Source organism: Monodon monoceros, unplaced genomic scaffold, assembly GCF_005190385.1.
Source record: "Monodon monoceros isolate NGI ecotype Baffin Bay Population unplaced genomic scaffold, NGI_Narwhal_1 Super_Scaffold_16, whole genome shotgun sequence".
Taxonomy (NCBI): domain Eukaryota; kingdom Metazoa; phylum Chordata; class Mammalia; order Artiodactyla; family Monodontidae; genus Monodon; species Monodon monoceros.
This window is the reverse complement of record NW_021703772.1, coordinates 66746531-66773785: the sequence shown is the minus strand read 5'-3', so window position 1 is coordinate 66773785 and position 27255 is coordinate 66746531. Positions and strand designations below refer to the sequence as shown.

The window sequence follows — 27255 nt, the reverse complement described above, 5'->3', positions numbered from 1 at the left end:
GGCACAGACTGGCTTTGTGGCACCCTTGTACTTGGCTGGCTACTTTACCTGTGAATAGAAACAGCTTTGATTATATTTAGGCCAATTGTATATTTGTGTGTGTGTGTGTGTGTGTGTGTGTGTGTGTGTGCAGAAAGGAGAGAAAGAAAAAGGAAGTGAACGGGTGAGGTATATGCAAAGTTCCTCTGCCTAGTATTTGCTACCATGGCAGAGATCTTGGTTCAGTTCTGTCTTCCTGTCACGGCCGCTAGAAAGGAAACACAAGCTCCAAGTACTGAAGACATAAGCTATACAGGTGGAGTGACTCTGACAGACCACAAGCAGTTCACCAGAAACCACATGAGAATGCACCATTTATTACTGCTGATCTAGAGATCAGATTTGAACCTAAAGTACTGGGCAGAAACTAAAATAAAACCATTTCCGGCATCTAACAATAGTTGGCAAAAATTTTAAAGGCTCTTCAATTTAAAAAAATATTCATCAGGTTCAGTCTACTGCTCTCTATATTTGAGGAGAGCTGGCCTATGAGTTGTACATTTGTAAGTGAGGACAAGTGATAACTGCAAAGGATATACATAGTGCTGGACATTTCCTCATTCCTTTTCCTTTTCCTTGTGCAGTTCCCTATCTGCAGAAGTGGCATAAGGTAAGCACTGGTGTGCCTCTAGAAGCCTGCCCATTAGTTAGTGTATTTGAAGCTCTGTAGGCATTTCGCTTCACACATTAGACCCATTGACATGGTGCACTGTGTAAACAGCCTCTAGGAATAGATCCTAAGACTAAGCCTTTTCAGTGTGATTCCTGAAAGAACCACTATGAAGCAGGATCATGTTTTTCTGCTAAATGGTACAGTGGATTTTTAGCATACTGTATAAGGGATTCCTGACAAGCCACATTATCCAATTTTACACAAAAAGAATTGGTTCTCTTTTACCAAATCTTCCTCTACAAATTCAGGTGGGCTATATAACATAACTTGGAGTTGACTTCATAAGTGAAATATCTGAATATACAGATATAAGTAAATAATATACTCTCTATTATTTTATATGGTATATAAGTATAAATAGATAAATATATTTATTTATCATAATAAACATATTTATAAATTTATGAATGAAGAAATGTTTATTTTATATTTACATAAACATAAACATTTATAAATATAGAATAAAATATATCTGTAAAACTAATGGTTTAAATTGAATTTTGGGTTTTCATGAAAAATAAAATATTTTAGTTTTTTAAAACTAATAAAACTCATCAAATCTGTCCTGTGGTAAAACATGTTGACTTATAAAACATTTTAGCCAAAAAACAATTTTGTAAAACATGTTTTAAACCTTAGTACTTAATTTCTTTGTAAGAATGAGTAAAATAGGGCTTCCCTGGTGGCGCAGTGGTTGAGAGTCTGCCTGCTGATGCAGAGGACATGGGTTCGTGCCCCGGTCCGGGAAGATCCCACATGCTGCAGGGCAGCTGGGCCCGTGAGCCATGGCCGCTGAGCCTGCGCGTCCGGAGCCTGTGCTCCGCAACGGCATTCACTTTGGAATGCAGTTGTATTAATATTTATACTTACGTTAATATAAACTAAACTACCAAACATGATTTTCAAATCCAACTTTTGAAAAAATATCTTGTAAACATTTGAATATGAATTTATCTTTAAACTGGTTAAAAGAGAAAATTTTATACATTATATTACTTGTCATGCACTTGGGAATTTGCAAAATCAAATGATTTATAAATCGCCCCAAATTAAAGCAGTAGAGAGATGACCTAGGTAAAGTGTCGGAAAGAAGTTGTGCTTACCTCTCTAGTCACAAAGCATTCAATCGGGTACGTCAAAATGACAGTGACTCCATAACAAAACCTTCCAAATGTTACCAAGTCATCATTTCTGCAATAATTTTCAAATAAGTCTCCTAGAGAATAATATAAAATAGATTTATTTAATAGATACTGGTGAGATAAATATCTAATAAATGAGATATTGGATATTTATTATATAAGTGAAGCTACATAAACATCATTTAATTTAATAGAATAGACTGCCAAATCTAAACATAACTTTTGCATTCAAAAACTATATAATTACTGATGGGTATTAAAAGTAGCACATGTTCCACTTGAAAGCAAATTCATCACTAATAGTTTTTTTCTTACTCTCAGTGTTTGTTTTTAGAAGATTAGCCTTATATTTGTACCAAGTTCTGAAAAATACTTTTATCCATTGTCTTCTTACACCAGAATTAACTCCCTAAATTCTTGTGCACTGGTTTTATAAACTTGCTTCTGGTCTTTGTTTCTGGTAAGTAAGTGACTTCATTATTAAACAACAAAAAAAAAGTCTGTTAAAATAAACACATTTCCTTTTGAAATGTTATTCTTAGATCAAGGACAATCCTGAAAGGAACAGTAGACTAGTACATGTAGGGAGCTGAATTTCCTGTATATCACGCTATAGAGTTTAATCACAAACTCAGGGCCACAGCAAGGAATTCCAAACATACATTATCTTCCATGTTATCTGATGAGTCTGAGGTAAATGCACTGATTCAAAACTGTGAAAATATGGTTATTTCCCAGGCAGAGTATTATATTTAATTAGTTCCAAACTAAACGATGGACCATATATACATTGAACCAATTCTTATTTAGAGACTGTATTTTCTTAGACACCTGTGAGGAAATGCAGGGATCTAATGAGGGCACAGATCATGTGAGCAAAAAGTTTCCCAATATAGAAACAAAGAGTATTTCAGACTTTATTTCCTAAATATAACATGCTTACATTTTAAAATGTTGGTCACATTTTTTGATGAGACTGACTAGAAAATTAGATAAAAGTCACACACTACCACACTGTTTACAAAGAAAACAAAATAATAATACTTCTGTACTTTTTTTTTTCATTAAAAGACTAAATGACCTGCCTCTTCCCAAGACTTACTTTAAGTGACTCTTTTCCCCTCCCCCTGTTAATTGGAGTAAATGTACATTACTTTTTAGTGTTCCTTTTGGACAGAAGGAGATTAAATCACAAAGCAGTAGTGGCAGAGGTTCATCCAAGGTTGATTGAAAGGGTTCCAACACTCTGAGAAAAAAGGCCCAAAGCTCCCTGTTCACTAACCTCCACTAAAAAACAGGCCCTGTACCTTTTCAAAAGTCACTGGGAAATTCAAGAACAATGTAGAGTTCTCACTGCCTCACAAGCTGGAGTTTATGTAATGAAAGGGAAAAGAAGCATGCAGTGTGCGCAAACAAGACTAGATTTGCCTAAGGCAAAATGGCCTGAAGAAACAACCTCAGCTTATTCTAGGTTGAGTCTAAGTGTATTTTAGGGAATTATAGCTAGAAAAGAAAGAAAAAAAACCAAACAAACAGACAACCAAAACCAAAACCAACCTGTCAGCTTTGTTATATAAAGACTTAATTATATCTGCACAATTACTAATGATAAAAACACCAGGAAGGTGTGACTAAGAAAAAGGGTTTATGTCTTATAGAAAAGGCGTTTAAAACCAAGGTCCTGTGCAGACTGGAGCCTACAGGCTATTTGTCTTTGCAAACTATGTAGCAATAGTGATACATGGCAATGTTTTGAAACATTTTTTATCAAGATTTTCAAGGTCACTTCATTACTGCACTCTAATGGCACACACCAGTATTATATTTTTGATGGCACTGGGATTATGTTATTCATCACTCTTTTATGAAGCCATCTTCTTTATTTCTTGAGAAATCTCTCCCTATAATCATAGTCACCTGTAACCTGCATTTGGAACAATGTACCACCCACCCAAGAGTACTTCAGTGTCATCTGAAAAGTAAGCTAAGCAGAACTAGAGGCTAAGAGACAGTTTTTAATGGGCCATATGTATCCAAAATGGGGTAGACGACAAGATGGAATGGAAAGAAAATGGGACTGAAAGTTAGGAGATGTGTTTTCTACTTTGTCAGCAGCCAGCTTGGGCAAGTTACTCCGTCTCTTTGTGTTCTAGGCAGGGGGTAAAACTAGTTATTCCACTTACCTTCCTAGGGTTGTCTGAAGGTCAAATGAGATAACAAACCTGCAAAAGCTGTGAAATGCATGAATCATAGTATTTAGCAGGCTGTCAGAATACCCTAACTCTCACGCTACAGAGATGAGTGAATGTAAGGGTCAAGGATGTAGAAGAGATGACCATTCCGTTGTTGGGCCTGGATGAACAGAAGAAAAGAGAAGTGAATTCAGTGTGGGGTCCTGGGATGAGAGTTGGGGTGAGGAGGGAAAGGCCTGGTTTTGTGGGAAAGATGTATTTTGTGTTTAAGGCAAGAGTGAAACAACTAAGTAGAAATGTCCTGCAGGCAAGAGGCTGGAGATGAAAAGAAAGTTCTGGACTAGAGTTAAAACAATGAAAATCTCCAAGAATTTGTTGAGAGAAAAAAAGCCAACTTGCTTGAGCCAGTTAATGGGGGTTGTGGGGAGAGAGGGAGAGGAGGTAGGAGAAAGTAAAGATGAAGCACTCAGAAAGAAAAAAATATTAAGGGAGTGAATGATGGTATCATAGTGCTCTTTTCTCTGCGGGAGGAAAGAAAGAATGTACAGAACTGTTAAGTGACTCAGAGAAGTCCATGAAAATCAGAACCAAGAAGACTGTTAGCTTTGAAGAGTGGGAGGATATTGGTGTCCTCGAAAGTGAAACTGCAGTGGACTAGTAGAGAGGGAAGCTGGAATTCATGTGCTTTGAAGTGATACCGTGGAAGGAGGGAGAATGGACTACAGAAGAAGCTTAGCAGTTTAAAAAGGAGAAAATTAGGAGAGGCAGGAAGGTAGGGGAGAGAATGGGTTCTACTCTGAAGTAGAACATTGGGTATAATTGTACTTAAAATGAGAAGTGATAGCACCACTCCATACGAACACCAAAATATGCTAATACTGAATTTTTCATTTTACCTTGGGTGTAGCCAGTAAATGTCAAGTATCCGCATGTAGCAAAGAGAATACTGATAAATACAGAAATCAAGGTGGACACATGGATGATGCGAGACCACTTAGCTACTGTGGGTTCTTCCAAAGAACCATAAACTAAGAAGCAGTTATGGTGGCAAATAAATGCTGCAATACAAGAAAAAAAAAAGCATTATTAAAGCAAGCACCATAGTTCTCCCTTTCCTTCAGAAAATTCAGAGATGTATGCTACTTTGAAATACTAATGAACTGAAGTTCAGATATACTAGTTTACTAAATATGTCAGAAATAATCTTTCTAACAGCTGTAGGAATGAGAAATTTCATTCACATTAGGCTTATATTCTCCTCATGTCACTCTTGATATATACCAGGCCTAGCCAACTTTCTCTCCCATTTCCCAGTGGCCTTTCCAATCTTAAAGGAGATCTAAACAACACCATATTTTCAGTCCAGGGCTTCCTTTCCCATCTGGGATATAACAGAGTAACTTTAGATGGCCAATTCACAATACTTTGTGTGCAAGGTTCTGAAGAAGTCCATAACACTTGCTAGATTTTCAAGTTAAGAAACAAGAAGACTTAAATGAGTTTTCTGCATGAGGAAGAGACTTGTCCAAATTGAAGCACATTCTGGTGATGAGTGAGAAAAGTTTGAGCCTAATTTTATGTTGGCACAAACTGGATCATATGCTGCTAATGGGAAGTCTAAAACTTAGGACGTCTGCTCTCCAGACACACAGCGCCTTTTTTTTAAAAAAAATAAATTTACTTATTTATTTTTGGCTGTGTTGGGTCTTTGTTGCTGTGCACAAGCTTTCTTTACTTGTGGTGAGTGGGGGCTACTCTTCGTTGCGGTGTGCGGGCTTCTCATTGTCGTGGCTTCTCATTGTGCAGCATGGGCTCTAGGTGCGCAGGCTTCAGTAGTTGTGGCACGTGGGCTCAGTAGTTGTGGCTTGTGGGCTCTAGAGCTCAGTCTCAGTAGTTGTAGCACACGGGCTTAGTTGCTCCGCAGCATGTGGGATCTTCCTAGGCCAGGGCTTGAACCCGTGTCCCTTGCATTGGCAGGCGGATTCTTAACCACTGTGCCACCAGGGAAGCCCCACAGCACTTTTTCCTGGTACAGAAGACTCCATATTGAGAAAGGGCCTTGGAAACCATCTACTCACCAAACGACATTACACCAACAGCCTGAATAGCATTGGGCTTTGCAAATATCCAGGCATCTTCTGTTTTTGGTCTAGAAGAGAAATCAGTTAATTTGATGAATGATTAAACAAATGCAAGCATAAGCATAAAAGAAAACAAGAAATGATGTCACACTATAAATTGAACATCTTTAAGTCAGAAATTAATAAGGGGCTCCCATTCATCTTTTTAAATTGTAAATAAATTTCCTGGGAATACCAATGTTACTGTTAACCTCAGTCCTTGAAAATGCATGCCCATGACTTGGAGAGACTCTAGTTTTGCATATTTAGAATTGATCACTTAACTCTGTGACTTTATCTACTTATCAATTTAACAACAAACATTTGTTATGCACTCATCATTTGAGATACTTGTTGAGGGAGATTCAAACATTAATAATGCAAAGTTCTTCCTCAGTTAATCAATGCTGCTCTTTTTTTTTTTTTTTTTTTTTTTTTGCGGTATGCGGGCCTCTCAGTGTTGTGGCCTCTCCCAGTGCGGAGCACAGGCTCTGGACACGCAGGCTCAGCGGCCATGGCTCACGGGCCTAGCCGCTCCGCGGCACATGGGGTCTTCCCAGACCGGGGCAAGAACCCGTGTCCCCTGCATCGGCAGGCGGACTCTCAACCACTGCGCCACCAGGGAAGCCCTCAATGCTGCCCTTTATTTCCCTTTAACTCTTCCAGGTTCATCCTACCCAAGGGAAATTCACAGTTGGCGCTACGGTTTATTGAGAAAGGTAGACTTGAACTAATATTAATTGAAAAGGTACTTAACTATGTTCTAGGAACTATCCTATGCTATCTCAATCTTCACAATAACACCTAAGTATTATTATCACCATTTAATGTACTAGGAAAGTCAAGCTCTGGGTGGTGACATATCTGGTCAAGCTTCCACAAACAGTAAGTAAAGAAGTTGAGATCTGTCTCTTTGGTCTGTCTCTTCCTTACTGAACTGCCAGTCGCCTCAAATTCCCACCTGTATATACACTTCTCAAAGAGGTTTTAGAAATATATGTACTTTAAATAGCTTGAATAAGTCTCTTTCCTAGTGGAATTAAAATATTTGCCAACCTGTCTATAGGCAGGGATTGGTCTCCCTGTTTAACAAATCCCTGAGTAGCAGTGAAGAGCACAGGCTCCAAGTTCAGACAGCCTGTGTGATCTGGCCCCATCCACTTATTAGCTATGTATCTTAGGCAAAGTACTTAACCTTTCTGTGCTTCGGTTTTGATATCTATAAAATGAGGATAATAATAATAGTACCAAATTCACTGAGTTATTGTGTAAATTAAATAAGAAAAATATGTAAAACTTTGGAAGAGGGCTTCCCTGGTGGCGCAGTGGTTGAGAGTCCGCCTGCCGATGCAGGGGACACGGGTTCGTGCTCCGGTCCGGGAAGAACCCACATGCCGCCGAGCGGCTGGGCCCGTGAGCCATGGCCGCTGAGCCTGCGCGTCCGGAGCCTGTGCTCCACAACTGGAGAGGCCACAAGAGTGAGAGGCCCGCGTACCGCAAAACAAAAAAAAAAACTTTGGAAGAGAGCCTAGCATACAGTAAGTATTCAATAAATGGTCACTAGTATTATCAGCTTATGTATTAACATTGTTATTATTATACAGTGTCATTTAATAGAAGGTAGCAAATGTCCAAAAGTATGGCCGGCTTCCCTGAAAAGGAAAGGCTTCAGTGAGATCCAAAAAAGGCATAAGATAGAAGAGGGGGACAGGGAAGAAGGGTCCTAGAAAGCATAAAGGTACTAGGTATAAATCCATCTATTTCCTAAGTTTGTTATTCATTCTCAACGTAGACACAAAAATGTCTCATCTGTTTTGTCAAAGTTAGTGGGATTTATGCATTATATTACTTCTTTCCATATTTGAAAGGAGCATTACAGACACAAAAGAACTAAGGAGCAAGCAAGGGAGGCCTCCTGCTGTTACAGTGCTTGCTCAGAAACCCATAGTTTGTTGAGTGGGAGCTGCTGCCACCTGCTGCTTCCACTACTCACTGCAGTGAACATTACCGACAGCAGCATACCTGTCAAATTCCAATGTTAATGTGGAAAAATACAAATTTTGTCCACAGTCCTTAAACATTTTTTTGAGAAAAGGCAGCACTAATAATTGTAGAAGCTTGAAGATTTTTAACTTTCTAATATGTTTTAAATGATCTACTTTCCCTGGTAGGGTATTCCCAGGTGAATAATATTTATTTTTCCTTTCAGTACAGATTGTGGTGGTGCCCTACTTTTTAACTCTTATATTAGTAATGAAAAGGTAGGAGTTTTATTTTTATTTTTCTTCTTTCATTTAAGTTTAAAAGGTTTTTCCTGGTCCATATGGTTCCTTGATATTCCTAGATAAGATGGAGTATGAAATAGTACCTATGATGATTTTGGATTTTCTGTGTTCAGCTTAATGATGCTGATTTTATAAGATGGAAAATACCAAAAACATGTTACAGATAGGATAAAAATGTGTGTCCAAATCTAGATAAAGAGAAGGAAAGAGACACTGAATATGGTTTTCCAACCTTTTATAAATTAGCCTGGGATTGAGTTCCAGAAAAATGGTTCCACAGAAAAAAGAAAAGACAAAGTTTCTTGGTATATTTTATGAAACATTGATACTCAATGTGGATGAGAAAATGAAGTTACAGACCGCTCTGACTTTAGAATATAGATGATGAAATAGAAAATGAAATATTATCAAATGCAATCAAGCAATGTTTAAGAAAAAAATCATGTCTAAGAAGAGTTTTTTCCAATAAGTGCAAGAGTAGTTCAGTAATAGAAAAGTCTATTAGTATAAGTCATCACATTAACAGATTAATGGAGAAAAAAGCTTATGACTGACCATTTCAAAATAGGTAGGAAAGCGTACAATCCAGTATTTATTTTGACAAGCATGCTAAGCACGCTATTATTAAAATAGAACTTCCTTAACCTAATAAGGAATATATACCAAAACCTATAGCAAGTGACATATTTAAAAGTGAAAAATTAGAAATATTACAATTAAAGGCAGAAACTAGATGAGGATGTTCACTATCACTGCTTTCAGAATATACTATTGGAACTCTTAGCTAATGCAATAAAATAAGACAGTGATAAGATATGTAATCATTGGAAAGTGATAAATTATTTGGACACAATATAATTATGTACACAGAAAATTCAGGGGAATCTACTGACAAGCTATTGGGATTAATAAGAGCATTCAGCAACTTCACTGGATACAAGCTCAATATACAAAAATTAATAGGGTTGATGTATACAAAAAAGAACCAGTTAAAATGTTTTTTAAATGGCAGTGACAACAAAAACACTATTTTTAAAGATATGCATAATATTAATGTCATGACATAATTTTATTGAAAGACAAACAAATGGAGAGATATAGCATATCCATATTTATGAATGGGAAAACTCAATATCATGTAGATGTCCATTCTCTCCAAATTAATATTAAATTTCAAAGAATAAAACATAATATCGATGGAGGAGAGATTGTTTTAAACCTATAAAGGCAGGCTTCCCTGGTGGCTCAGTGGTTGAGAGTCCGCCTGCCAATGCAGGGGACACGGGTTCGTGCCCCGGTCTGGGAAGATCCCACATGCCGCGGAGCGGCTGGGCCTGTTAGCCATGGCCACTGAGCCTGCACGTCCGGAGCCTGTGCTCCGCAACGGGAGAGGCCACAACAGTGAGAGGCCCACAAACCGCAAAAACAAAACAAAACAAAACAAAACCTATAAAGGCAAAAACCCTAAAGGTAAAAACTGATAAACCTGATAAAATCAATGGAAGGTAAATATTAATATAACATGTATAATAAAATAATCCATATTCAAAGTTAAAAAATAAAGAAAAGCTAAAAATTGGGAGACGAAATGTGTCTTGCATATAACCAAGAAAGGGTTATTATCCAGTGTATATTAAATGCTACTGCATATCATAATAAAAAGATATTCCAATGAACAATAGACAACAGGTAATTGACAGAAAAGGAAATGAGAATGGCCAACAAATATGCTGTATGTTGCTCACCCTCCTTCATAATTAGAAAAACTCAAATGAAATACATTAAAAAAAATTTTTAAACCTAATTCAATAATAGCAATGTTGAGAAGTTGCTAGGACAAGATACAATTATTATGGAGGGAACTGTAAACTATAAAACAGTTTGGAGAAGATCTTGGCAATATCTAGTAAAGTTTAAGGTACTCAAAGCTTATAAGCAAACAATTACATTTCTAAATTTCTAAACCATCAGATTGTATGCTGTAGAGCAATTAAAAAGAGTCACCCAGTGCTAATTTTATCAAAATGGAAATATACTGAATACAGTATTGAGGGAAAAATAGTGAGTTATATTAGAGAATGTACATTTTTTTTACCATAGTGATTATTTATGAATATTTTACAAACATACTAATCAATACTAATACGTAAATGCATAGTATAAGTATAGAAGCATGAACAGGAATGATTCAAACCAACTTAAGAATAATAGTTATGTCTGGGAAAAGAAAAATGAATCCAACTTAAGAATTATAGTTATTGCTATGGAAAGAGAAGTACATTGACTTTTAAATATGATAGTCTATTGTTGATAAAGACTGGAACCAAATATAGAAAATTATTTCAAAAAGATTTAGCCCAATTTAAAACTTTCTGAACTTTATATAATTATACAATATTTTCTACATGAAACCTTTTTGAATTTGAACTTAATTTTTAAGCTTAAATTTCCATAAATAGTCTATAACTGAAATTACATTCTTCCTACTGGAAAGTCATTCAAATCATTCAATTTTCAACAAATATTTGCTGAACACTACCAATGTGGCAATCAGTGTTATGGCCACTGGAAATGCTGCAGAGAAAAAGACAAAACAAAGAGGTCAAATATTTTTTATTCTGTATGATAATCTAGAATAGCAGCATACAATAGTGTGTTGGGGAGGAAGACATTTTCCGCTATTCTAGGTTCTTCTAGCTGCTCTAAGAGTTAAATTGACATGAGACAGATTAACAGGAGAAAATCAAACAGAAGTTTAAGGACAGGTATACGTGGGAGAGACTCAAGGGAACTGAGTAACTCGCCAAAATGGACAAAGCCCTCACATTAAATACCATCTTTAGCTAAAGGCAAACAAGGATGTTGGGGGTAGTGGTTTGGGACTTCGAAGGGGAGGAAGGCAATTCACATAAAGGTGGAAAAGTAAATGTTTGGTAAAGAAATGTCTGCTGGGCCATGTGGAGACATGGGATATTTAGCGGACCCTGATCTCTAGTCCTTGCCAAGTTTCTCCACCACACCTAGCACATATTCTTTGCAGGTATCTCTGGTGATTGCTCTATTCCAGGAACATCCCTCTATCTGAATTCTTTTAGGCAGTGAGGAAGAAGGTCAAAGGTACTTCCTGAGTCTTTTGGGTCTTGATTGTTTTCAGCTCGAAATAATCCACCTGCCAAAGAGACACCTTTTGGCATGGTGAATTTTGCTCCCCTACAATTGCTTTCTGTGCTGATGGAAATGTTCTACATCTGTGCTGTGCAATATGGTGACCACTATGCACATGTGGCTACTGAGCATTTAAAATTATGGCTAGAGTTAATTAATTTTTAATTCTATTTAATTTTATCTAATTTAAATAGTCACATGTAGGGGGAGATAAATTAGGAGTTTGGGATTAACATATATACACACTACTATATATAAAATAGGTAAACAACAACGACCTACTGTATAGCACAGGGAAATATACTCAATATCTTATAATAACCTATAATGGAAAAGAATCTGAAAGAGACTACATATATATTTATATATATACATTTATATGTATAACTGAATCACTTTGCTGTAAACAACACTGTAAATTAACATTTGCAACTAACACAACATTGTCAATTAACTATACTTCAATAAAAAATCATAAAATAAAAAAAAATAGTCACATGTGGCTGGTTGCTACTGTGTTGGACAACATAGATCTAAAAGGAGTGGTATAGGTAACTTTTGTTGCAGAAAACCTAATCAGCTTCTAATGGTCTAGAAGAGTTAAAGAAGATTTATTTTTCCTGCAGTGTAGCTTATGCGGTAAGTTTCAGCTACTATTTACCAACTGAACTTCCTGAGAGGCAAGAAGAAGAATGGAGGAGATGAGTGTAACAGTAGACAAGAAGAATACTTTGTTAACTTATAAAGAACCATGGCTACTAGAGAATTTGAGAAAGAAAAAAACAAGAAGAAGAAAAGAAGATGAAGAAAGCAAAAAAATCACAAACTGGGAGAAACAAATCAAAATTGTCATTATGAATACAGACATGGGGGAAAACAGAGTACATAGTAGTCATATTGAAATATTATTAAATGTGAACCAAGTAAAGACTAATCTGTTATTACAAAGTGATTAAATTATAGGATGAGCACTTTCCTTTTTTTTTTAATTTTAAAGAATAATTCACAATAAGTAACCTGTAACAGGAAATGGTTTTCAAATGATTTTTCAAAATCAAACATATTAACATACAACTCTTCAGGAGTATTTCTTTTGTACAAAGAGAGGCTAATTTTCTTCTGAAGAAACCCCAAAATAAGAACTACTCTCTGGTTTCTTTTTGTTTTAGATTCTTCTGTTGGCACCGTCAAAGTTCATTTCCCTGAGAACTGAAACCAACCACATTTACTGGTGTGTGTCTAGAGTTTGCAATGGAAGCCAACAGTTTTGAAGTTAGTCCACTGCGGTCGATAGCATCTCTTCAGCAACTGTTAATGTTACCTAGTAATGCATAAACCAGCTCTTTATCCCCATCTGGCTCCTACCTGCTTCTTTCATTTAATGTGATTATTTGCTGGCTATAGATAAAACTGTGATTAATATTATCAATAAGGGACAACTAGAACAATAATGAACTTAATTTCCACTGTGAAGGAACTTTCTCTCGACTAAGGGAAAACATATGGAATACAGAGAGCTGAAATGGAAAAAGTTAATGAGCTTTGGGGTCAGGCGGATTTGGATTAAAAATTTTTTTTTTTAAGAACATAAATTACCATTTTTATTTTCCAATGGTACAAAACAATTTTGTCAAAAACAATTTCCAACTTAAAATGAAGAGTAGAATAAAGTTTTCAAGTATAATTTCCAAGATTAACCCTGTACAAATGATATACATATTTTAGAAGTTCCAATACTTGCTGGGGAATTTTTTTAAACACTAAACATCTTTGTGATTCAGGCTACTTTAATCTTATCAATTAACCTTCTAACAGCATACTGTAAGGGAACACAAGCAGATTAAAAACACCGTGCTGTTTTCTGCACAAGAGAGACCCAGGTGATGCGGTGACACGAGCGTGTCTGGCCTGATCAGTAACACGGCAGACTTCATCTTCAGACCAGCCGACCTGCACAGGAGGCCGCACAGACCCGTTCTCTCTCTCTCTCTTCTCTAACTTGGAACAGTAAACATTATTTTAGATCATCTTAGCAAACTAGGGGCAAGTTTACAAACCTCGAGTCTCACAGTCACTCTAGGTGGGACCTCACACACCTGGGGTGTCTGATTTCAAATAAGCCTCGGAAGACCCTCTCATGCTGACCTGCCCCTTTCGCTGCTCTCCAGATGAGAGGGTCAAGGGCCTTCTCACCCTTCTTTAGGCTGTCACCACACAGAGGCCAGCATATCTCTTGATGTCCACAGAGGCGCTGGTGGACATTGCCACAGAAGAGCAAAGAAGTGTGAGGCCTCGGGGAGCCCTGCTCCCTGGTTTGGAGCCTGCGGGAGCCCTGGCCCTGCCCCTCCTCCTCGCTTCCCCTCCCCTCCTCTCTTCTGGCCTCGCCCCACGCCTCCCGCATCGGGTCAGCGTGTGCTGACCGTGGTGTCTGTGTGGGCGTCCTGGTGGCCATCAGGGTTGGCCAAGGTGAGTGAGGCCATGCAGGGCCACGGGTCAAACAGGTGGGCGTTGTGCACTCATGACAAGGAAAGACCCTCAAAAGAAAGTGAAACTAAAATAACAAAGAACTGCCTAAGAATATTTGGCTTTAGAAGGTAAATAAAATAATTACATTTCTTAAAATATAATTTTCTGACTGACATTCCTAAATCCTACATGTACATTACTTCCTAACTGCAGATTTTCAAAAGGCAATTAATAAAAAAACAATTCGGGTCATTCTTAAATAATATGAGATAAACTTTAAAGATTAGATTATGATTTCCGATATTTATATACACATTCTACGGAGAAATGGCTATTGAAAACAAAATAAAATAAAATAAAAACCAAAGGTGCAAATGAAGTCTCACTCCTGCAGGGAAGTAAAGCTCTTTCTGAATCAGACAGGAAAGTGAGAAACCGGACCCAGCTGTGCAATGTCTCCACCAGCGACCGTCCGAGAGCAGCATCTATGGTCATGCCTAAGATACCTCCTTCTGCAAATAACCCTTCAGACACATTCAAAAATGTCTCACTGAGACCTAAATTAGGCTTTTAAGATTTGGTCACTTCGTGGGAAAAGCTGGTTGTGATCTGCAAATGACTATTATCAATTCTCGACTCTCGTTTTGTTATTTTACTCCTTGTAACGGTAAACGCAAAACTTAACTTTCATCTCTGAGACCAATATAGAGCACACAGTCAAAATAAATAACACGGAGAAGAGAACATTCCTCTGGGCAGTTACAAACCCTTGGGGAAGGGATGCTTGGCGGTCACCATGCCAAAGCCCTCTCTCATGGCCCTGCTCTGACTGTGTTGCTCCGTGTCTCCTCTCGGGTTGGCGTGATCTGCCGGGAGGGAGGGGTTGGCAGGGTCCCCCTGCGTCCAGGGGGACAGCCACTCGTGCACAGTGACCGCGTGTGCCTCCATCTGGCACTGCAGGATTTAAATTTTAACTTTATGATATACTAGCAGGGTGACTTTGGGCAGACTACTTAATGACACTGGTCTTAGTGTTTTCTGCTGTAGAACAGAGATGATATTAATTGTATTTTGTATATCTGACACAAAGGTTATGAGAAAATGAATGAGAGAGTGTGGTATATAGTGGACAATCAGTGTTAGATGGGACCTTCTTCTGCTCTTTTTCCCTTTCCTCATGTTATCACTAAAGCAACAATACATGTCTCAGTCTGGGTGTAAGGACCTGCAAGTTCATGAAATGCAATCTTCATCATGGTATTCATATTCTTTTAGAGAATGAAGGGACCTTGAGAAAGGCAAGCTATCTTTTTATTTATTTATTTATTTTTTATTTTTTGCGGTACGCGGGCCTATCACTGTTGTGGCCTCTCCCCTTGCAGACCACAGGCTCTGGACGCGCAGGCTCAGTGGCCATGGGTCACTGGCCTAGCTGCTCCACGGCATGTGAGAAGAGCATGTGGGATCTTCCCGGACCGGGGCACGAACCCGTGTCCCCTGCATCGGCAGGCGGACTCTCAACCACTGCGCCACCAGGGAAGCCCTAGCTATCTTATTTTAAATAAGCAAACGATTAATCTTGATAACAGATGGTACAAATGCAACCAATGGTTTTGATTATGGTGAAAAAGATGAAAAAATTCATTTATGCTTTAGATATTGACAGACAAATGTTCGGTATTCCATCCCACCCACCATACCCCATACAGTTTTCTGCACAACTGGGTCTGCCAAATTAGTGCAGCTTCCAGCTGCAGAAAACCCCTTGGGTAATCTCAGGGCACGTGGAGCTGCTCAACCCCCCTCCAGGGTACAGCTTAGCCCAGCTATCAGTTCCCCAGCTAAGCTGTAGCTTCTCTGTGCTGATATAAATTTTGCTACAGTGGTGTGGAGACTACCACCAATGGAATCTTTGTTTGAATAAATTCAAAATGAATAAATTCAATGTTTGAATAAAAGAGGGCACTCATTAAACCTTAAGATATTGGACATCTAAAATGGATAGAGAGGCAAATTGCCTGATTATTTAATCACCACTTGGATTACATCTTAGACTTGAAAGGAAAAAAAGTATAAAATTATCCTTTTACATTTTTAAGATTCTATCTATACACACATGCACATAGATTAAGGGTTATTCTTGGTGTTAAGTTACAATGATATAGAGGGAGCTAAAGATGTGAAAGAGCTAACTCACTTTGCTAAATCCCCGTGTATAAAGGACTCAGACATACCAGAGAGCTACTCAGGATGCTCCAGCAAAAGAGAAGACAAAGAAAAAAAGAAAGATGTGAAAAACTGGAAGTAGGGTGTCTAACACAAAAAAAGAGGTGAAAGGAAGTCCTAGAAAGACAATGGGGCAGCAAACTGAGAAATCACTCTATCTAGAAAGGAGCAAGAGGACGAAGGCTCTGAGACTCCTCTCTAGGAAAAATAACAAGATTGGTAGATTATCTTATATGTTCGAGCATTTGGAAAAGGAGTAACAAAAATAATCAAAGTCAAAAGCTAAACTAGGAGAAAATATTTTTAAAAGACACATTTCACAAAGGACTCATTATCTCCAAAATATACAAAGAACACTTCAGACTCAACAATAAGAACACACACAACTCAATTTAAAAATGGCCAAAGATCCACTGACCCCCTAATAGACCCCTCACCAAAGAACAGATCCTGAGAGCAAACAGGCATATGAAAAGATGCTCCAAACCATATGTCACCAGGGAAGTGCAAATTAAAACAACACTGAGATACCACTACACACCTTGAAAGAAAGAAAAAAAAAAGTACAGCCATTAGACTGGTCAAAATCTAGAACACTGACAACTCCAAATGTTGGTGAGGATGTAGAGCAATACGAACCCTCATTCTTTGCTAGTGGAAATGCAAATTGGTACAGCTACTTTGAAGACAGTTTGATGGTTTCTTATAAAACTAAACATACTCTTATCATAGGATCCAGCAATCACATTGCTTGGTGTTTACCCAAAGAATCTGAAAACATATGATCCACACAAAAACCTGCCACACCGATGTTTATAGCAGCTTTCTTCATAATTACCAAAACTTGGAGGCCACCAAGATGGCCTTCAGAAGGTGAATGGGTAAACTCTGGTACATCCAGATGATAGAATATTACTCAGTACTAAAAAGAGATGAGCTATCAAGCCACGAAAAGACAGGAACCTTAAATGCATATTACTAAGTGCAAGAAGCCATTCTGAAAAGGCTACATACTATATGATTTCAACTGTATTTCATTCTGGAAAAGGCAAAACTGTGGAGACAGTAAAAAGATCAGTAGTTGCCAGTGGTTAGGGGTGGGGGAGAAGTGATGAATAGAGGAAACACATAGGATTTTTAGGGCAGTGAAAATGCACTGTATGATAATATAGTTATGGATACATGTCATTACACATTTGTCCAAACCCACAGAATGTACAATACCAAGAGTGAACACTAATGTAAACTATGGACTTTGGGTGATTATGATGGACTAACCTAGATTCATCAACTGTCACCAATGTACCACTCTAGTAGGGGATGCTGATAATGGGGGAGCCTATGCATGTGTGGGGCAGGGCATTTGTGGGAAATCTCTGTACCGCTCTCTCAACTTTGCTGTGAACCTAAAACTGCTTTGAAAAAATCAAATTTTTTGTTTTTTTTTAAAGCTAAACTGAACATCCAACTAAACATGATTAAAAACAAAACCAAAAGCAAGTCTCGATTCTAGAAAAAATGTAACAGAAGGGAAATATGACTAACTTTGAAACTTGTGTTAAGTCTTCACATATTATGATATAGAAGAAGAAAAATAATTTGAAAGAGCTAAATCCTCATCTACTATATAACAACAGTAAGAATCCAGAAATAGCAGTTACAAGCACATTACCTAGAAGTAAAAATGTAAACACCAAAAGATACAGCTGAAATAGGAAAGGATTTGGTAGGAGGCAGCTCTATTTCATTAAAAGCAATTTGTAATATTTGATGTTGTAAAAATATGTGAATATTCTTTTGAGAAAAATAAATCCAAATGAAAGCAATATTGGGAAGAGGCAGGATCTTTTAAAATGTCTTACAAAACTTCAAATAAATCATGGCAACATAATGAAGGTTTATCATAAGGTTCAGATCATTTAAGAAGCAATGCTTCAAGTGCTTTAACATATTTTAATACTGACAGGAATACAGATTGGCTTGTAGCAGTTTGCAAATACTTTTACAAGAATGATTGCTTCTCTTACTCTGAAAAATCCAGACATGCTTAGTTATACAATTTTTAGAAGCCTTTTCCTTATGTGTGCGAGGTGGGGAGGTTTTCGGGGCTTAAATTCATTTTGCAAAATTATCTCAGTTTGGGTTCTCGGGTTCAGGTTTTGCATCCTATTTTGAAAGACATACTTTTCCTTATCTTTATAACAGTAGATTTGTAGTAATAAGCAAGTAGGAAGCAAGTCCCACCAAATACATCTCCAGTCTTCACAGACTGGAGAAAACAAGCTGCACAGGGATTGCTTCTGATCACCAGAACATCTGACCTCCAATCAGGAGGTCGGACACCACATGTGTCCGTTGTACCTGACCAAACTCTTTTCAGCTAAACACAGGCACCTTCCAAGTCATACAATATCGGCAGAGCCTGCGTTTTTCTTAAGAGAGCCTTACATGTTAACCTCTTCAACCAGATACATCTGGGAGTTAAGTGCTCTGGCTGGCACACAAAGGCTCCACGTTTCCTGTCACACCACAAGCTATTAGTGACATAAGCAGATCTGCCCACTTCCCTAGCTCCACATCAGCTGACAGCTCTCTGCTATTTCCTCGCTCCCACCTCACTTTTCTTCTGAGTCTGTTCTATAGACAGCTGTGGTCCACATGAACACATACAGCTGTTCAGGAACATTCTTCCTGGGTATCACCCTAAACATCAAAACGGATCCTTTTTTTTTTTTTGCGGTACGTGGGCCTCTTACTGTTGTGGCCTCTCCCGTTGCGGAGCACAGGCTCCAGACGCGCAGGCTCAGCGGCCATGGCTCACGGGCCCAGCCACTCCGCGGCATGTGGGATCTTCCCGGACCGGGGCACGAGCTGTGTCTCCTGCATCGGCAGGCGGACCCTCAACCACTGCGCCACCAGGGAAGCCCAGATCCTTTTGTTTTTAAACGGAAGTGCTCAAGGTTTATATTAAAATAAATGTAATTTCAGATGTGAACTCCAGATGATGGAAGTTGACCTTTGAACAATGCAGGGCTTAGGGGCACTGACCGTCAGAGCAGTCGAAAATCCAAGTATAACCTATAGTTGACCCTCCCTATCTGAGTTTCGCATTTGTGGATTCAACCAATTGTGATTGTGTAGTACTGCAGTATTTACGATTGAGAAAAAAATTCCCAAATAAATGGACCCGAGCAGTTCAAACGCATGCTGTTCAAGGGTCAATTGTATTTACCATTGGGGTTCTACTAATAATAATCTCGTCACATTATTATTGGCTGTGCCATGCAGCATGTGGGATCCCAGTTCCCCGACCAGGGATCGAACCCGTGCCCCCCTCCCTCCCCACCAACAGTGCAAGCGCAGAGTCCCAACCGCGGGGCGGCAGGGAATTCCCCACCTTATTATTATATGCTGTCCCTGTACAATCCTGTTCATATCAGACTCTCCCTAAACTCTAAACTTGCATTTCCAAAACTTCCTTTTCCTCTCTCTCCACCCCAAAGGTTACTCAAAATTGATATTAAAATTAAAAATTTATGTTTTTTCCAGACCTGCTTCCTTTTTTATCCTGGTTAACAACTTAAAATAAGCTGGGGTTTTTCCTCGATGTTCCCAAGCATTTGGTAAATGCTTTACTGGATGGACAGACTTTTTCATTTTCTCCTTTTGGTGGTGAGTTCTGGACCATCTACAATTCTGGTTGTCCAAGCTGGAAACCTTGGCAACACCCTCCTCTGTTTCCTTTTCTTTTCTGCCAACCTTGCCTTTATACTGTTCCAGTTGTCTTTTGCCTGGATGCTTGCCTCCAGAGAGCCTCCTCCCAGGCCTTTAACCCCCATCTATCCTCACCTCTGCGGTGCGAGAAGTCCAAAATGAAGACTCGCTGTGGTTACGGTCCTGCTGAAGAACTTTCAATGTCCCATCAACTAAAGAACAAATCCAACTTTCTTGGCACTACATGTAAAGCTTTCCTTCCATGTTGGTCTCTACCAACCTCTCTACGATCATTTCTTCGTTCTCTCTAGCTGAACTTTCAACTCAGGATCACCAACATTCTAGTTACTTCCCTAACACAGAAGCTGTACAGGTGGTGGCGATGAGAGAGCAGAGGTCAGTGGATTAGGAAAGCACCATATTCAGCAGTTTTTCAAAAGAGATAATATGGGGACATGACCATTGTTAAAACTATGATAAAATATATATTCGAGGAGAAACATAAAAGCAAGATAGAGTTTTTGAGAAAATTCTCAAGGGATGCACTTTTATTTTCTTTGATAGTTCCCCCAACCAGTGGCAGTGTCCTTCTTCTCCAGGTACCTCCTGTTAACGTTAAATCTTTAGGTCCTTATACACCTCACACCTCTGGGCCTCACTCATTTCTGCCAACAGTAGCTTCCCACTCCTCCCTTCTCTCCTTTTTTGACCCAGCTAATCCCAGTACATTGTTTTAAAAACAGCAGATCACATACTGTCTTATCTTGAAATATTACTTGCCTGCCCAGGTTGGGCTAAGGGCCCTTCCTGTTTCCATTGCGTTTTGCCATAATTCTATTAAATATTATATTGAGATTAACCATTCACAAACTATAAATATCTGAGGTCATGGACTGTGCTTTCCTCATCTTGGCAGCCTCAATACCTAGAAGAGTGACTGGCATAAGCCAGACATTTAATAAATGCTTATTAGCTGAAAGAACAGGTGACTCGATTTTTGCTCTTTGGTTGTTAATCTGTACCACAGACCAGTCTGGCTTCTAATCGGAAATAACACACAGGTGGCACATTTCACTAAGACAGCCATTTATAAAAAAATAATTGATGGGCTTCCCTGGTGGCGCAGTGGTTGAGAGTCCGCCTGCCGATGCAGGAGACATGGGGTTCGTGCCCCGGTCCAGGAAGATCCAACATGCCGTGGAGCAGCTGGGTCCGTGAGCCATGGCCGCTGGGCCTGCGCGTCTGGAGCCTGTGCTCCGCAACGGGAGAGGCCCCAACAGTGAGAGGCCCGCGTACCACAAAAAAAAAAAAAAAAAAATTGATGATGAGTGGGATGAGTCCTTAACACTGAGCAACCCAGGCTGCTCCTTCAGCTCCACTAACACAGGGACTGGACTGATCTTCTCGGAGAACATAGTCTTACAGCTGTTTTTTTCTATTTTCATGCAGACTCAAGTCACATGATGGTTCTATTTGTTGCTTCATGTCAGCAATTGGTCTGGGAAAACTTAACACTAGCTCTAGCAGTGCTACAGAATGGAGTCAAATGATATTTTAGCAAATGAGTGAGCAAATTTTGTTAGCATGGAAGCAGCCTTAGGAACATTTTTTTGCCAGAGAATGTTTTTGTATGAAATTTTTAATGTCCTAAGATCATTTTCATTATCTCATGACTTCAATCCTCTCCAAGGAGCACTCCATATCATGAATTCCAACTTTTCAAGATCTCCTGGGGGACTTTCACTCCATCTTCTGCCTTGGTCTATAACATGTTCCATATCTCCCATGGTAAAAACGGTAGTTTTTAGACTTCTTACTGCCTTAAGCCACTGTTTTGTCCTGAGATTTTCATTCATTGAGGCTCTTAAAAAACAAAAGGGGTTTTTTTTTTTTGGGCCAAATTCACTTAGATCTTAATTCTCTCTAAGCTACTTTCCAACTTTATCATTTGATTGAAATGCCTGAAGGTCACCAGTAACCTCCTGTCACCTCAAGTGGACATCTGTAGTTTACACCATGCAGTCTACTCCCTCTTCCTGTGGCATCATCATTGCCTTGATTTCCTTTGGGATACCTTTTCCTCTGCTCAGAGTCTGTATGCTTTAGCTGAGCTGATCCCATCCTTAGCTTCAAAGGTAGTCATGTAACATAAACATAAGCAACTCAGTACAAGGCATGATCGTCATGGGTCCTCACTAGAGCCAATCAGAACTAATACTGGAATTGAGGTTTGAGGTAAAATAAAAGAGAAAGCTCTTTCTATTTTTATGGACTTGGACTTGAATAGATGTAGGCTAAGATTGCCATTGCCATCTTGTCACAATAAGGGGAAAGTCTTTCAGACACTAGAGCCAAAATAGGATATGAAGCCAAAGGATAAAAAAAGAAAAACTATGATTTTGTTGACTGAGCTCCTAAATCCAACCAAACCTAATAACAGAAATAGCCTTGAACTTTATAGCTGTGTGTGTCAATAAATTCTCTCTTGCCTCAACCAGTTATGGTTCTATGGTTGTTGTCGTCTGCAACAAAAACGGCAATAATTTATGCACCATCAAAACAAATCAGTGGCTGGTATTTGCCAGAACTAATCATTCCCTTTTCAAATATGCACTATTCCTTTGTCTTTACCCATTTTTTTCTGATCCTTCTTTAATCCCCTCTAGTTCCTCTTTATATATAGCTATAATTGTGGAATTTCAGGGTTAGAATGAATAAGGGGTAACAAAACTAGTATGTATTGAGATCCTTGGAAAAGGCACATTTTATATGCATAAATACCTGTTAAAAGTGTAGACACATTTTTTGAAATTATGTTTGGAACACACTACACTATTGATTAAAATGCTGTAAAAGAGATGTTATATGAAGGGAGACTAGTTATAAATTTGGACTGCATGCTATCATTTCCATCCTGAATGTAAAGAATTGAATATTAATGAGGCACAGAATGAAGGTTTTCACAGTGATAATGCCTCTGATTGTAGTTTGAAAAAAAATGGGAGAAATGTGTTATTGCATTTTGATACTAGCACACTTTCTGGAAAGCAATTAGATTGCCTTGCCACCTCAGTTTTTAGAAAGCAAAAGGTTAGAAAACACAATAAAACTGAACATTATTTCCAAAAAGAAATGAAAGTCATTGGACTGTGAGATATTTGAAATCATATCAAAAAGCAGAGTTTATGGCCCTATGAGTTATGGAAAAGGAAATTGAATTGTATGTTTTATTTTTAAAACACAACCACTACAAAGGTGTTTCCATAGTAACAAGGTCAATACCAGTCGCCATTGCAGACCTTCCTCTTTTCTGATACTGGGTTTAAAGATCTTTTTCAAATACCACTTTAAAAGTCCTATGAAAAAGTACAGGGTTTCTGATCATTCATCTGAACAAAAAAATGAGGAAAAACACACATGGAGTATTGAATTTCTCATGTTTTATGGATTATAAGCATTCGTGGCTGTCATATTTTCAGAGAAAAGCCTGCCTGACTAGCTACTATGCCAGCCCCTAAACATGGGATTTGATTAGCCTGATTGTAAATCTGGACAAACAGAAGTTGTTTGCAGTAGTATTCAAACAGAAATAAAAGGCAGCACGGTATTAAAAAACACACTTCCTTAACATTTAAATATTGAAAGAGTTAACTAAATAATCCCTGTTATTAGAAAAATTTCAAAGACTCAGATAAAATATGATTATCAGCACTAGAGGAAGGTTAAAAAGATACAGGTCACATTTTGTTTATAACAGAAATAAATAGCTCTTGGCCATAAAAATCAATTCATTTAGCACCACCAGGAAGTGGCTTCTCCTTCCTCTTTCCTTTGTATCAAGATACACTGCCTATATGACAGTCATTTGTATCATCTTATCTTCCCCACTAAACTGTGCACCCCTCAGAGCAGAGGTACTTTCTCTTTGTGTTCACAATAGTATCTCACACACATTTTGTATATAGAAGACACTGAAAAAAATAACTGAAGGATGAATCATGAAAAATAACAACACAACAGTAACTAAAATAACAACATCTCTGGCCTATTTTTAGAAATGTGTCAGTTAAAATGTGTACTCATGATTTTAATCTCTTCAAACCAAGAGGCTCTAGATCTTTGTTCACAAACTCAAAACCATTAAGTAATAAATCCAGTTGCCTGACCCCTACATCAATTCCTTCAGAATCTCTGCAAGTAGGGCCCTGGCATCAGCATTTTTTAAAGCTACTCAGGTAATTCTAATGTGAAGCCAGAGTTGAAAATCATTGCTTTAAACTGTTCTGCTTGGGCTCAACTAATGGCTTATTTATTTACTTCTAACTTTTAGCTGCTTGCTTTTTTTTCCCCCAATATTCCCTCATAGTACTGTATTTCCCAAATCTATTAACACCTTTTATTATAACTTGATTTATTCTCTACATGATAAAGGCTTCAATTAAAATAGTTCTGGCTTATAAAAGTAAAAATTTTAAGCAAAAATTATTAGTGTATTTTGTTCAATACACTTATTAGCCTTTCGTTGCTGTGAATTCAGCTTTTGAAAACCAGAGCCGAATACAGTACCAATATTATAGATGTTAAATACATCTAGTAGAATTTAATATGTGTTTTTGTGCTTTTAAGCTTACCTTTCCCAGGCCTGTAATGCCTTTTACACCCTTATCTATCTGGAAAGATTCAGATTCCTCTTTCAAAACGTCCAGATCATATTTCTCTTCCTCTAGGAAGCCTTCCTTAATTCAGACTATCAAGAACTCTCTTCTTCGGCGCTGACACTGCCCCTCATTTATGCTTCTATTTTGCACTCCTAATACTGTATTGTCATTTCTTTTTCTTTTTTGTTTTTAAAATAAATCCCTCATCCATAGTTGATCGTGAACAATGTGCAGTAAGTGCTGCACAGCAAAATAGTTAGAAGCCATAGGTACTCAATAAGTGTTTACTAGATGAAGGAATAAATGGCCATATTGAAGTGAACCAGGTACATTTCAAAAACACTATCGCTATGGACTGAATTGTGCTCCCCACAAAATTCAGGTTGAAGCCCTAACCCAAATTCGTGACGGTATGTAAGGATGAGGACTTTGGGAGATAATTAGGTTTAGAAGAGGTCATGAGGGTAGGACACTCTTACTGGGATTAGTGCCTGTGTAAGAGGAGACACCAGAGAGCTTGCTGTCTCTCCCTCTGTCTGCCACATGAGGGCACAGCAGGAAGGCAGGCATCTGCAAGTCAGGAAGAAATCCCTCACCAGAACCCAACCAAGCTGCCAGCCTGCAGAACTATGAGAAAATAAATATCTGTTGTTCATGTCACCCAGTCTGTAGTACTTTGTTCCAGCAGGCCAAACTGATTAATACAACTATGAACTGGGATTAAGTTATTTGAAGATAACATTAATATAAACATTACAGATATTTATGCTATCTCCTTTTATTGAAAACCTTAAAAAAAGTTTTTTTTTTATAGAAAAGACCATATGAAATGTAGTTAGTCTAGATATTTCGTACTTCCTTTCAAATAAATTTAAGGCATAATTTTTGGTATTTTCCTGGTAAATTAAGAAGCCTGACATAAGTCATATATAGTGGAAGATGAAGTGATTTTGCAGAACAATGTTCAGTAGGAAAAAAATAAGTTACCTGGGGGATGGCATTATAAATTATAGCTATTCACCAAGTTTCTTTTTTTCCTCACAGATAACAACTGAAGACCCAGCATGTTCCTTGCACTATGTTAGAGACTGTCTTAATTTTATTTGTCTTATGTAGGATAAAGAAAATATTTAAGGTGTCATGGAAACTCCATAATATATTATTTATTAATTTATTCAACAAATAGTTATTGTGCATTGTGGGAACCCAATTTTGTGTTTAAAGCTATTTTAAGCTAGTTTCATTACGGCATTCTCTTGGGACTGTGGATACAAACTACCCAGTCCTTATCTGATAAATCTATTCTATAATCAAAGCACAAGAACTGTGTGGTTTAGATCAGTAGAATCTCTACTTTGAATTTCACGGCTAAGTAACATTTTTAAAATTTGTGGAACCAATGCCAAGTTCCCAACATTTTATTTGGCCAAATAATAATGTAAAAAACAAATAAATATCATTACCAACTATCACTGTGAGTTCACAAATGACAAAGCATTTTAACACAATTAAAGAATATAATCTTAGTAGAGAATAAAGGGTGGTTTTCAAGGTGACCACATTTCATTAAATAGAGAAAAACATCCACTATATTCTTTACTCTTCTCATTTCAACCTAGACTGGTGAAAACTTTGTTAAGAACAAATCAATCTGTGAGATAGATACAGAAATTTCTACCTTCTACCATTTCTCCTCTTTCTGCCATCTACCACTTCTCTACCTTGTTCCTATTTCTCACTATTCAAAATCCCTTCCTTATTTTAACTCTTTAGGCAGGCCATTAAAATAATAAGCAATCTCAGTTTAATCCCATCAGCTACTACTTAAACGTAATTATTTTCTCTCATTTTGTCAAATACTGAAGATAAATGATGCTTCTGGTACCATTATAACTTTATGTTTCTGCATTTATAATATATCATATGAACATCTGAATGATGGGTATAAATCAAATATCAACCAATGAAGCAACAAAACTTACATGTGTGGACCCAAAGAAACTACCCTTGCCATTACAATTCCAAGAATCAGAGTTGTTAAAACCGTAGAAATAAGAGAGATCTGAAAAAGAAAATGTAAAGATATATGGTCAGTTTAGAATAGAGACAACTTTATTGAAAATATTAGGTGATTCACTTTTTACTTGAGTAAACTTATGTACAGTTTTTAAAATACAATTCTTTAGTAGTTTATTCTTACAGATTGGTATTGATAATCTAAGGCAGGTAAATTTTTTTATCAGATCTTAGTCTTAGTTCTTTTCCCCCCAAATAGAACAAGTACCAAATATGACTATTTCATAAAGGGAAATTATGTTTTCATTTTTCTTCAGGTTTTTAGTGTTGACTTGTGCTTTTTTCTATCTATAATTGCTTCTTGCTTCTGTCGTTATCCTACCCTGCCCCTTCCTATACAACGTCCCCCCACCCACTCACACACATTTTGGGATGCCTCTGCTTTTTCCTTGCTGCTTTCTAGCTCTATTAAGTCTAATTTTCCTCTGTGGTTTTGTCCTTTGGTCTGTGTTTCTAGAGTCTTCTCTGCTACTTCCTCTCTCTTCTGTCACTATTTTAA

At 37.9% G+C, this 27255-nt stretch overlaps 1 protein-coding gene across 4 annotated transcripts in view; it reads right to left on the bottom strand.

The window, feature by feature from the left end:
* Positions 1-27255, bottom strand: part of SLC38A11 (solute carrier family 38 member 11) — a 52469-nt gene that overhangs the window by 10200 nt on the left and 15014 nt on the right. For all 4 annotated transcript variants that reach the window (XM_029225670.1, XM_029225671.1, XM_029225672.1 and 1 more), the window contains 4 exons: positions 26663-26742; positions 6125-6195; positions 4943-5104; positions 1816-1928 (listed from right to left, as the gene is read on the bottom strand). In XM_029225670.1, coding sequence (XP_029081503.1) covers positions 1816-1928; positions 4943-5104; positions 6125-6195; positions 26663-26742 — 426 coding nt within the window. The remainder of the gene's footprint in view (positions 1-1815; positions 1929-4942; positions 5105-6124; positions 6196-26662; positions 26743-27255) is intronic.